Raw genomic sequence first — 13,896 nt, 5'->3', positions numbered from 1 at the left:
TTCTTCAGCAGATTGGCATTTTCTCTCTGGTCACGCACGGTATGTCACATGATAAGCAAAGACGTTGATGTAGACTCTGCCGCTCTGTCTTGTATGTCCGAGACAGTGCAGTTTTCATCGAAAAAGTGGGATCAAGAAGAGTTGTTTTAACTGACTGGAGATAGCATTTCTGAAATGGTAAGGATATTATTAATGGTGCACACATAGATCTAGACACTAAAACTTATGTCTTTTTTTTAATATTATGAATGACGTGAAGTTGAGGAGTAGACGAAGAAGAAGAAGAAGTCGTATTTATCATCGATTGCATGACCAGATGATTGATTTGTTATTTTCATTGACATGACATTCATCTGTTCGTTGACATTTATTGATTCTTTCAATTTTCATCATCTGATTTACCAACCATGCTGTTAGTGTCTGTGTTACGTTAGAATTGACAATAAGATATGTTGATACTTATAAACAGAAAAGTCTGACTGTTTGGTGACCAGGGCTGGGTCTTACGAAACCGTCAAGTTACTCACTAAGTACAGTTGAGCGACATCCCATTCGTCGCTCAACTTGTACTTATGACGGTTTCGTGAGACGCAGCCTTGGTGTTGGATGATTTTTTTTTTTTTAAAGTTTGTCTTTTGCAGGTAATTTGACGCACTCCTCCTACAGAGTACAGTAGAGGCGCTGGTCCGAGAATGAATCGTCGGCATAAATGAGGATGTTTATAGACGTGGACAAATTGCATCCTGCATTTTTGCGGATGTTTTTTTCATCAGCGCTCTGCGGGTTGCTGGTTCCCGAACCGCATGCTGGCGATGCGAAAAACGGATTCCGCTGAAGAAGAAAAAAACAGTTTACCGTCTACTTTTATGGCCATATGGGTTGTCCGTCTTCCCGAGGATTTATCGCTCAGAACGTGAAAGGCTCTGTACAAAGTCTATGTAAAATGCGTCAAGAAAATTATCGCAAAATCTTTTTTTTCGCATCGCCAACGTGCGGAACAGAATCAACAGATATAACATGTGCGGACATGTCTGTCCGCGTTTACGAAGACGATCCTTATTCTTGGACCAGGGCCCCTATTGTCCTAGACCGAAAATGTATGTCTCTTTCATTCGTTAGCCTCTTATTTGGGTAGGCCGGGTCAGCTCCTCTCTTTAGAGACAGAAGCCGACCATAAAGGTCTCCTCACTCTCCTGTGCAAACTTTGTGGCCCTAAAGAATTGTTTCCTTGTTATTGCATTGTCCGAAGCTCCGACATAGGCGCAATCCCCAGTATATACAGACATTAATCCTGCTGCAGAGGGGCATATAAGTAATTATACTTGAATCAAGGTAAATGAGAATGATGAGATAATAATTTGAGTACATTGTAGATGAAAGATTAAACAGCTTACCAGTGCATTTTTTAATACTTTTTAACTTGATAATTTCCCTATTTTTCTCTCTTTTGCAGTCTTCTTTGGAAGAGGGATCAGGCTTTGGAGGGGATGAGCGGTACTGTGTAGTAGGCTCCTTCCCCCAGGAGTTTCACTACTCACAAGAAGGACACAATGGAGAAGTGAAGGTATCCGACTCTGATGCAAGACCAAGAATCTTGCTCATGGGTCTCAGAAGGTACGTGCAAATGCTTATTAATTTTTTAATTGATTAATAGCGCTTGGAGACTTCGGTGGAAAGCGCTTCATAAGCACCGTTTTTATTATTATTTTTATTAACTCTAAGTCCATGTTAGCACCATACTTTACTGTAATACTCGGTTTAATATCGGCAGTCACCCAACTAAACAGTAACATCAACATTTTGATGTAAGCTAATTTATGTAGCATTTCCTCAAATAAACTTGTGATAAAAATGTAAATTCTACCAATAATTGTTTGATTGTATGTAGACTCATGACTCGTGGTAATATGTAGAGTCATGACTTGTGGTTAGAGTAACTTTTGTGAATAACATACAATGGACATGCCAAAAAAACATCTTGCCATTGTTCAAATGTATCCAAAGAAATAATTTAAAAGTTACTTTGTTTTTCTTGTTTAATGCACGTCACAAGCAGATTTCCTTAGGTTTCTTACTTTTCTCCATACCGGTATGTAAATTTTTAGAGTTTGGTTGAATTTTTTATTTATTTTAATTGATGTATTTAGAAATGCTTACAACTTCAGCCACTGAAATGGAGAATTTTAGGAATATCTTTGTATGTAGTGTGTACATGAAGTTGAGAGCAATTCCAAGACTCCTGTGCCATTCAGTGCCAGTTCTTTACATATACTTGCTTCACCTCTGCCACACTTCTAATTACCAATAGAAACAGTTACTATTGTCTGTCTCTGTTCTCTATTTACAGGAGTGGGAAGTCATCAATACAGAAGGTAGTTTTCCACAAGATGTCCCCGAATGAAACATTATTCTTGGAGAGCACCAATAAGATTGTAAAAGACGGTAAGACAAAGTAGCCAAAAGGCCTGTTTTCATCAGCTTGAGTTTGCAAAATAACTCGCTACTTTAACTATCCCGATCGCAAATTAACCAGCTAATTTGCGTCTTCATCAGCCCACAGTTGCAATTGGCGGGATGTTTGTTTACAAATTTTCCCGCTATTTCGGAAATAGCGGGCTAATTTGCGCCTTACTGAGCTAGTTTGTGATGAGCATATTGGTCTGGTGAAGACACAATTTCGAGCTTTGGGATAATATCTGGAGTCTGAAAATAGTGGTTTATTTGGCAAACTCGAGCTGATTAGGACCGGCCTAATGAGAATATATCTGTCAATCATTTCTCATTTTTCTCTCATCTCAAAAGACATCTGTATATTTATATGCCCCAGAACAGGTGCTTAAGTTTTTTATTTTTATTTATATACTTTACTTTGTGAGAAACACTCTGGCCAACCTAGTGTCAGTGGGCCAGGCATTTTTCTTCTCGCTAAATCAAATCCAGCAATCTGGAAAGGTACTCTCTAACTCATTCAGATAAAGTGCTTGATAAAAATGTGTACTATGTTGTGAATCAGAGAGACCTACATTAGCTAACTCTTTATGTTCTGTTTAACGATTGTTTACTGTGCATAGCTCGAAGTGGCAAATTAAATTTTCTCTAGATCAAATCAATTTTTTGATCAAACTATGGAAAATGTCTTATTTACAAATTTTGCATTTTGCAGTCCCAACAGATTTAACTCATGCAGAGTTTATACAAATTTGTCTTCTGAGTTTAATATTTCTTTTTACAAACAAGAAAACATCAAATATTGTAGATTTGATTAAAAATAGGAATATTTGTCATATGTCATTCACACCGCCAAACTGATTACAACCTCAAAGATGAATCGGGGTGATGCACCTTTTTGTTTAATCTTTTATATCTCTGGTCAGTCTGGTGTATATAGTATACAATAATATAATCGTGAAGTGGACTTGATGATAAGAATTCATTATGGACATTAAAAATCTTTATACTATTGTAAAGTATTAACAAGAACTGTTAGCTTGTTTTCGTAAAGAAATTTTAATCTAGCATCTCATTTTTGTATTATTTTTTACTCCTATGGACAGACATCAACAACAGTTCCTTTGTCCAGTTCCAAATTTGGGACTTCCCCGGTCAGATGGACTTCTTTGATCCAGCGTTCGATTCTGAAATGATCTTCGGCACATGTGAAGCACTGGTCTACGTCATTGATGCTCAGGTAAGAAACTGTTTGAGGGGCCATACTTAACCAGAGGGGTGTTTCACAAAGACTAAGATCGACTTTAACTTGGACTCAACTATGGCAGGTCGTTTATGCCCCTGTTTGCTCTCACCATTATGATCTTTAGATAAGATTTTTCCTTTAATAATGAATTATCAAAAAATGTAAGTTCTGTAGATTTGTGACCATGATTTGCTAGACACTTGAAAGACCAATGTCAGTAAATAGGGAGAGCAAATAGGGGCATGAACTGCCTGCCACAGTTAAAGTCCAACTTAAAGTCAATCTTTAATAGTCCATGTGAAACACCCCCTGGGACCGGTTTCTCAAAGTTGTCTCGTGTCTAAGTTTGTGGACATTCCCTTCGGATGAATATAAGTTTTAGAGCTCTTATTTCAATGGCAGTGACCCCAGTTCTTAAAATTTGATGGTTTCAAAAAACCACCCCCTCTATCATAGAATCATAGACTATAATTTTTTTTTTTAGATATTCCTTTAAGTTTTTCCAGCTGCTTAGAACAGATTCACAGGTTCAATTAAAATGTCAAACCATCTAAGAAATGCCAGTAATCAGGCTTTTTGCTCTCGGGCTTCCTGTTATTTGAAAGATGCACAGCTTCATCGTATCTTTAAAGGATTATTGGATTAAACCAACTGGAACTCCCAACAATTAATCTTTTACTAGAATGCATGGGTGAGGAAATGCCAGCGCTATAAAAGTAAACATTGTTCACACTTCATAAAAGTGTGAAATGAGCAAAAACCTGTGGCAAAGTATATCTTTGACCTTTGAAGGCAATGTTTAACAATGTCAAATCTGAGATGCATGACCCTACATGTTATCAGTGTCTATAATATGGTGTAATATTGAAGCCCTAAAAAATTGCACTTCAAAATGATCATGAAGTGCCTTAAAAATGTGAAAATCTTTGAGTGACAGGTTTTACCATACTCGTTTCCCCCAATAGACTGTAGTGTTATGAAAAACGTTCGGCAAACGCAAAATTTGATTTCGATTTTCAATCATAAATATCTTGATAATCAGACAGGCCATCGGCTTGTAAAAGTCATGGGGTTCCTGACTGACCTAAAGGTTTATAATTATGATTGCAGCATGAGCTGAATCCAGGATTTTGTTTCAGAATCTGAGGCAATGTTACTGAACTGAGTCACTTTAAACTTATGCCCTCAATCATGTCTAGGATGACTACATGGACGCCCTTGCCAAGCTCCACGTGACCGTCTCTAGAGCCTACAAGGTCAACCCCAACATCAAGTTCAAGGTTTTCATTCACAAGGTGGACGGCCTCTCAGACGATCACAAGATCGAGACGCAACGAGACATCCATCGGAGAGCCAACGAGGATCTGGCCGATGCAGGGCTGGAGTGTATTCATCTAAGGTATGGTGTTGGGAATCTGTTTAGATTTCATTGCAGTGGTTTCTTTTCACATACTTTTTACTGAATTTCTTCTTATTTTGTAGAGATAGCCACTGAGCATTAATGGTAGAGATTGGTTCCACCCACTCATTTTCATAAGAAAAGAAGTAAATGAATTTTTCAATATGAACATCACAAAGTCATTCCTTATGTATCGCCTGTTTGCAACTAAATAATTTAAATTTGTAGCACATAGGCCACTTAAAAGTGCCTCTCATATTACCCTTGAACCACCAATACACTTTCATAAAGCATGTTGCAGTAAAAGTATTCTATGTCTTACACATCTTGCATATAATAGTTAAGCACCTGTATTTCATTTAGTATTTAAAAGAAGAATTTTTTTTTTCTCACATCCTGACCAAGCAAATTAGTATGAGAATTTGTGGTAAATGATCAAGTGAGTACAGTGCCTGTAACCTTAGTTAGTGGTGACCCTGTATTTACTATTTTTTTCTCATCAAAGATATGGGGTTAGAGTTGCAATCAGGTTGGGAGTTATGAGGGTCAGGGTTAGGGTTAACTACCGGTATAGTGTTTTTGTCCAGGGTTGAAGTTCAGAAGCTGGTTCATTTAAGACGGTGAATGTGAAGTAATTCTCACCGTAGTATATGTCGTTGAAGTTAACTGACATTGCACATCCATTTTTAATGATCCTGTTTCCTTTCCATTTTGTTATCCTCTCTTAGTTTCTACCTGACGAGTATCTACGATCACTCTATCTTTGAGGCTTTCAGTAAGGTTGTGCAGAAGCTCATCCCTCAGCTGCCAACCCTGGAGAACCTCCTCAACATTCTCATTTCAGTGAGTGATTAGGCTCAAGCCCCTTCTTCACCACAGAAAGACCCCTAAGAAAGCAAAGCTTATTAGGAGAGGCCCTGTACAAATATAAAGAAATAGATTAATATACCTGCCAACCCTTACGAAAAATCTGGAATATTCTGATTTTCTGGATTTTTAGGACCTGAAAATTGTGCCGTGATTTGAGAGTTCACGTGTTGCGTGCATTGGATGGCTGCATGATCGAGCAGCGAATTTGTTTATTGCTTTTTAGTACAGATTTACCACATATTGCCGGTTACACTGCCACTGCAAGTGCGATTTTTTTTTTTTTTTGAAGGCATACCGTGCTAAAAATTCCTAATTCTTATTTTCAAATGTTGGCAGGTATGTAACATAAATGAAATTGCTTATAAGTATCGGCTTGCATGGTGATGTAGATATACAGTAGGCTTACGGTTGCACCATGTGAGAGAGAGAGGGGGAGGATTGGGTATTTCTTATAAGGATTGTTGGTAATCTTTCTTTCTTGAGTGTATGTGTAGTCCTGAAAAGGACTGTTTTCAGGACTGTGAAAAGGACTGTAGTACTGACAACGGATAGTCAACCTGTCACACTCAAAAGAGAAAGATTACTGACAGTCCACTCAGGATTCCCCAGTCCTCCCCCTCTCTCTCATATGGTGCAACCGTATGCCTACTGTATATAAATGAAATTTGAATAAAATTAATCAACAGGCAATAGTAGGGAAAAATCATGAAAATTAAATGATAGTATTTTAGATGATATGGTCAAAAGAACTATTGACAATAACACATGGTATGGCTAAAGATGGATAACGTCTTTAGAAGTCTTGATTAGATGCATGGGCCAGTTGGTAAGGGTATGTTGTCGATCATAAGTTTTTCTTAAAGGGATTGGGTATCTTTGCCTCAGATTCTTAACAAAATCCTGGATTTAGCTCATGCTGCAATCATTATTATTAACCTTTAGGTCAGTCAGGAATCCAATGACCTTTACAAGCCGATCACCTATCAGATTATCAAGATATTTATTAACGGAAATCGAAATTTCAAAAAACGTTTTCCCAACAGTTTTTATAACACTACTGTCAATTGGGGAAAATGAGCATGGTAAAACCGGTCACTCATAGATTTTTACTTTTTTGAGGCACTTCTTGGTCATTTTGAAGTGCAATTTTTTTAGGGTTTCAATATTACACCATATCACAGACGCTGATATCACGTAGGGCCATGATTCTCAGATTTGTAAAACCAGAAACATTGTTAAACAATGCATTCAATTGCTATTTACCTTGAACAGAACTCTGGGATAGAGAAGGCATTCCTCTTTGATGTTGTGAGTAAGATCTACATCGCCACAGACAGCTCTCCTGTCGACATGCAGTCCTATGAGTTATGTTGTGATATGATTGATGTCGTCATTGACGTCTCATGTATCTATGGGTAAGCTATTAATCATAGTTGCATTTATATAGGCAGCTACTATGCAAACACACTCTTCTACACTTAAAGAGAGGGTCGAGTTCTTCAAAGAGGTGAAAAATAATTTGTGAGCGTTATCATTGTTATTATGCAAGTGTGGCAGAACATCAGATATAAAAGGTTCCCTGAAAAGCATGGCTCTTCAAATGCCTTCATACTCTAAATATGACAAGTAACATCATAAAAATCGGGACAGATTTTTACGCCACATGTTCGGATAGTCCCATATACATCTTTCTGTGTATAGTGCTTGTAACTTTACCAACACTGTGCCAAATTTCTTATCAGCTTGACGATTCCAGAACCTTGCAGTACACACCAATACTTATATGCTAGATGATAAACCTTTTCGTGTAGATTCCACAGTGGTTCTTTCACAATGCAACCACATGACCAGAACTCAACTTTATCTTTAATTAATAGTAGCATATTACTACCCCAGATTCAGGTGTATAGGCTGAGTACAGCCTTCCGCTTTGTGAGTTTCCGGGTGTGGAGAACATCAAATTACAAAGTAGACTTAACAAAAATATGTTCATTTCAATGCTTCATTTACTGTAAAACCATAAACATTCACAAATTGAATTATTCAGGAATGTGTAATGATCAACCTTATCGTGGCAAGAAATTTTTACAAATTGCACAAGTTTAGTGGTGTAATCGTTATAAACAAATCCTGTTTCAGGCATGAAAGTTTCACAAATCTGGATCACTTGCATTTCCTGCCAAATGAAACACAAACAAAAGTAGATTATCCTGGGAATACTAATTAATTTTTGATGTTTTTGTACTTTTTTGTAATCCTAAACATTGTTTATCCAGTGTGGAGAGAGAAGGAGATGAGAGTGCGTACGACTCTGAGTCTAGCTCCATCATCAAGCTCAACAATTCTACTGTACTCTACCTGAAAGAAGTCAACAAATTTCTTGCCCTAGTGTGTTTACTCCGAGAAGATAACTTTGACAGACAAGGTAAGCCCAGGTGTCATTGCAAGTGCTCTTTAGGAGTGTGGAGGTGCATAAATGATGTTGAAGGCCTGTGAAGAAACAAAAATAATGAAATGTCTATGAAACATTGTTTTTGTTCTTTAAAGCTCAAAGAAAGTGAGGTGATTGTCTCATTTTGCCAAATTATCTCAAAATTACTTATTTTAAAGAAGGTTCACATACTTATTTCTCTAAGTTAGGATGATATTAGTTTTTAAATAGATTTTAGATTGTAGCCCCCCCCCCCCCCCACCTACCTCTGTAAGAAAATGGTAAAGGTACCTTGAAAAAAAATAAGATTTTGCTCCACCCATTTGAAGAAATGTCATGGATATTGTGTAATACAGCTAACAACGAAATTATTTGTACCTTTACCAAGCTTCGTAATTTTTTTTTCAAGTATGTGAAAAATTGATTTGTCCCGATTTATGTTTCCTGAGAATGTGACATGTTAAAGCTTTAAAGATAAACTTTAGTACTGGTAATGCGATTACATTGTGAAAGAAAAGGTGTGGGAAGGATCAGAAACAGTTGATCATGTAGCATGTAAGTATTGGTGTGCACTGCAAGGTTCCGGAGTCATCAAAGTCATAATAAATTTGACCGAGTCTTGGTAAAGTAACAAGCACTCACATAGAAAGCTATATATGGGACAACACACATGGTGTCGGGGCTAGTACTACCTTGATTTCCTTGTCTTTCTATGCTCATTACTCAGCCAGTATACATTTTCTTTCAAAATTGTTTGGCACATGTCATTTATTTGTAATCTTGAACATTCAGTGTAAGTTTCGTTTGATTCTGTGAGAATTAATTTTTTTTTTTTTTACCAGTACTGGAGTTTATCTTTAAGCTTACATCTAAAATTATTCATCAAAGGCCCTGATTCAACCAGGCCACCTTTCATTCTTGAGTTACAAAAAACACAAAAAACATCAAATTGACAAGAGGTATGAACAATTAAGTAATTAACTGTATGTCCAACATGGCTGATTTTAATTCATTATATCATCTATGATTCATTAAAGAGAGAAATGGGCGCAAATTTGAAATATTGTAGTGTATTATTCAGCTTCTAATTGATGTTACTCTTGTGTAATTTCTACAGGTCTGATAGATTACAACTTTCTCTGCTTCAAGAAGGCCATCGAGGAGGTGTTTGCAATCAGGGAGAAGGCCAACGGAGTGGAGAGAGGCGCAGACTATGCAGCATTAACAAGTGACTCTCTAGACAACACCCAAGCTAATGGACTCGTGGCAACAAAATCATGAAAGCAGACACCACCTGCAACAAATTATCCATGACAAACTCATGAGCCATCAATCTTCTGGCAGTGAAATCATGGGAGTGGTCACTCCTGGAAAACTGGTGACCTATCCTCGAACTAATGGACTTCTAGGAGCAAAATAATGGGAGCAATCAATTCTGTGAAAATAAGTCATCATGGAAAAATCCACAGATCAATGGACTTTTGGCGGTGACGTTATGACAGCTGTCACTCAGGTTAAGCAAGTGACCACGGGGACAATCCACAAACAATGGTCATCAAACAACAAAATTATAAGAGTGGTCTCCTCTTTGAAGGAAGTGACTCCTGAAAAGTCTGTGATCAAGGAATGAAACAAAAAGTTGTTATCAAATCTTTGCAGAACCCATCATTTGCTGTGTTTAAAGCGGGACTGCACTTCTTGTAGCTACTTGCCCCTCTATATAGCCAACACTGCCTAAGCGGTACCTGTTGGTCCCCCATGGTCCCCTTTTTCTTTTTTTAATTGAGAGCTGATTTGATGAGATAACCACTTGCCAATGACCGAGCAGGGAGGTCTAATCCCTCTGGTATTGCTGATAGGCTTTAAGAAGATTTGAGAAGGTTAACGTGCTCAAAGATTCAGGCTTGTGTGTTGTACCCTTCAGCCTCGAAGATCTGATAGGATGGCAGTAGTTTAAGAATTGGCAAACTTTCCTGCAGTCTCTCTTTAAATTGGCATGTGTGCATGGTACAGTCAAACCTGCTTTAGGGACCACTTGCATCGAAAGTCCACCTGTCTATAAAGACTACTAGAGTGGTCTTTATATACAGGTTTAACTGTAACAAGATAACTATTTCATGGACCCCTTGATTTTATTTACGGATTTGTTTGAAACCCATTTGGTGCTGTATATCTGAGTACTTACAAGATTGTTCCTGAAAGTGTTTTGTGAACAGAAGTGAAAGAACTGCAAACAAAGTTACCGCCATTGCGTAGGCTATTAAACAAGGTGGTTTGTGTATTAAGCTTATGGGAATGAAAGGTTGATTGTCTACTTCTTAAACTTCTCACTTGTCATTTCTGAATATCATAATTTTGTCAGCATATGAATTCAATTTAAAAACAGAGAAGCAAATCTTGAATGTATTTATCGTGATCAAAAGTCAGAATTGTGTTGCACATAACAGGAACATTGAAGACACTCGAGACAGTCTAAGAATTTGCCGTAATTGTCCTTTTGAAAATTATATTGCAGAATGAATCTGAGAGTGTTGTAAGAAACCATTTGTACATATTATGCAAATTTATAAAAATTTTATATATATATATATGTGAGAAAAGTATGCCTGTTTTGCATTTGTAAGTAGATAACCATGTGTAGAATGAGGTGTACCTATAAAGATGAAGTCCAATACTTTTCTGATAGAACCATTTGCTATTCTTTGTTAAGAATTATTTGATTAAGTTGTATGCACTCTTGAGTCTTGAATGCATTGAACCTATTTATTCTGTTCTAATATCCAATATATTGCTTACATACGTGTTATCTCCTTTTTTGTGAGTTTGAGTTTGGATTAATTTCTGTGAAAGATACTGTGAACCACAAACTTATTTGCATGAGGCTTTCACATGAAACTATTGCAGAAAGAAATAGCGCTGCATATAGGCAAACATTTCATGCCACACAATTATTGAATTATAATATGTAATTTATTCAATTTTGCAGGAGTTTCTTGCTGCCAAAATGGCCTTTGTTGACAGCTTGCTAAATTCTCAATCTGTGAAATTGTCTGGTTTCACAGTAATCAGATTTGCTTGGCGTAGACAGCTGAAATACTAAATTTCAAAGAGAAACATAGGATTACTATTACTTTATACCATAGTTAAAGGATTGTTATTATTACAACTATTTATTCAATTATAGTGTAACTGTTTAATGAATACATGCATATTCCTACCTTAAGAAAAACAGTATATTGTTTTTCAATATATTTTTTATTAATGGTTTGTTAAACTAATATATTCAAGATACTAAAATTTCAACAAGATGGAACATACAAAAGGCTTTAAACCTTTTATTTGTTATTCATGATAGTATTAATGTAGATTTTTTTTCAATATCCATGAAATTTATAAATATAAAAAGAAGTCTGTTCTAATGAGCAAGTGCTTGAAAAATGACACAATTGCTGTGATTATAGGAGAAATAAATTCCTGGGAAAGTTTTAAAAGTGCAATTCATCACTCCTTTTTCTCTGTATTAGTAGTACAGAAAGTCATAGGATTTTGTAGTTAAATTTCTGAGTTTTATCACAACTCTGCATATGTTGTCTGTTTATTTTGTCCATCTTTTATTGTCTCTTTTAGAGAGAAATGTTTCCTTCCTCATTCTTCTCTTAAATCCATGATATTTTGCATGTTCTACTTACTTTTGTTTTTCTATGTTATCATTGTTTTTTCTTTCGTTTTGATGTATACTCAAGATACTTTATGTCCCTTATGTGCTCTTTTGCTTTTACAGTAGTTAATGTGCTGAATACTAACAAAAAAGAGAGATGATGAAATAATACTTGGACTACTTTTTGAAAATGTGTGTGAAGTGAAAACTAAATTTTCTCCAACAGGATAAAGTAAATTACCTCATCCCCCCACTATCAATATGTGGTATATTCATGTTCTTCTGAGCTTACTTACAAGCTCTGAACATGACTTATATACCCTTATTTGGCCTATCTATGATTATTGATGAATTCAGCGAGTTTTTTTTAATCACAAATGTTTGGATTTTAAAATCCTCTATATTCACTATAACATTATTGCACTTTGAAGTCTTCAGTAAATTAACGTAAGGACAATTTGTGTACCCTACTTTATCGCCAATAGAAATCATGTCTGGGCTATGTGTTTCATTGTCATATCTGCACCTTTCAAAAGGTAATGCACAGGTCTGAAATTGCTATTTGGTTGGATTTTTTTAGTCTTTTCAATCACTTTGTGTTTTAAATGGGCCATTTACCATGATCATCAAAATTTATGTGCTAAACCGGTGATTTTGACTACTCTACTGATTTTTGTAAAGGGACAAATTTGAGACAAGTCATTGTGAAAATGTTTGTTTTTCATTGTTGATAATCTTTCACATGATCTGCTTACCAATGCAGCAATAAGATGTACACATTTTGTATAAATAATTCATGAATATACATAAGGTTTAAGTTTTGTACAATTTTAGTGTAAAAATCATTTATTGTTAATAAAAGAAGGGAAAACGAGAGAAGGAACAATATATGATTGAAAGTCTATTTTATTTTGTGTAGTAGAAATCATGGCAATGTGACAATTTTGACAAATGGATGTGACCACTGTCATCCAAAATGATACTCCCACTCATTGTAGGTGATGGTGATTGTGGTAGTGGTGATGGCGGATCCAGGGGGGACCCAGGGGGGGGGGCCTGCCTCCCCCCCCCCCCCTGGAAAAAAAAGTGTAAAAACAGGTAAATTTTACCTTTTTTTGGAGATGGGCCCCTCCCCCCCCCCCCCTGACGCTCAAAGGAGGGGAGGGTGCAATTTTTCAAATTTTTGAGGGCCCCCCCAAAAAAATTTAGTGCTCACTACAACCAATTTCAAATTGATTTCAATTTTGGGCCTCCCCCCCCCCCCCCCCTAAGAAACCCTGGATCCGCGCCTGGGTGGTGGTGGCTGGGTGATTGAGAGAGGAAGGAGGAAGAAATAGAAGAAGAAAGATAGAGTGGAGAGGATAAGAAGGAGGGAGTTGCTATGATAAAATGATCGGCAGTGAGCCACGATTCTTGGAAAATATATTCACACATGTTTTCTCGCTGATACGTTTAAAAATAACAACCTATTAAAATGGATGGGAAAATAATAGTTAATTATAAACAAAACACAAAAACATTGGTCAAGCTTTTAAAGTCACAGGATATTATCGAGACAGATTACATTTATCATATCGTAATTAATACAGGGCTGTCAACCCTCCTGCATTTGGATGGAGAGTCTCCCGCCACCAGGCGCGGATCCAGGATTTCTTAGGGGGGGGGCCCAAATTTGAAATTATGCGAGCCAAATATTGGTACGTAATGGCGACCAGCAGTGACGTAATTGGGGGGGGGGGTGCAGGGAGGGGCGAGTTTCCCCCAACCTCCTCCGCGAAGCGCGGAAGCTTTGATATTTCATTACATTATTAGAAAAAGGAGACGATTCGTTGTACCGTTCCCAA

At 36.9% G+C, this 13,896-nt stretch overlaps 1 protein-coding gene across 1 annotated transcript; it reads left to right on the top strand.

Moving 5' to 3' along the window:
* The first annotated feature begins 27 nt into the window (after positions 1–27).
* Positions 28–12,938, top strand: LOC577430 (ras-related GTP-binding protein C). The gene is made up of 9 exons (XM_030973942.1): positions 28–177; positions 1,454–1,614; positions 2,348–2,442; positions 3,555–3,688; positions 4,894–5,093; positions 5,822–5,936; positions 7,236–7,378; positions 8,240–8,388; positions 9,512–12,938. Exons 1-9 carry the CDS (start codon positions 175–177, stop codon positions 9,673–9,675), a joined length of 1,164 nt encoding a protein of 387 aa, XP_030829802.1. The 5' UTR covers positions 28–174; the 3' UTR covers positions 9,676–12,938.
* The last annotated feature ends 958 nt before the right edge of the window (positions 12,939–13,896 follow it).

Source organism: Strongylocentrotus purpuratus, unplaced genomic scaffold (assembly GCF_000002235.5).
Source record: "Strongylocentrotus purpuratus isolate Spur 01 unplaced genomic scaffold, Spur_5.0 spur5_scaffold_7, whole genome shotgun sequence".
Classification (NCBI taxonomy): Eukaryota; Metazoa; Echinodermata; class Echinoidea; order Camarodonta; family Strongylocentrotidae; genus Strongylocentrotus; species Strongylocentrotus purpuratus.
The sequence above is the reverse complement of the archived record's forward strand: the minus strand, read 5'-3'. Positions and strand labels throughout refer to the sequence as shown.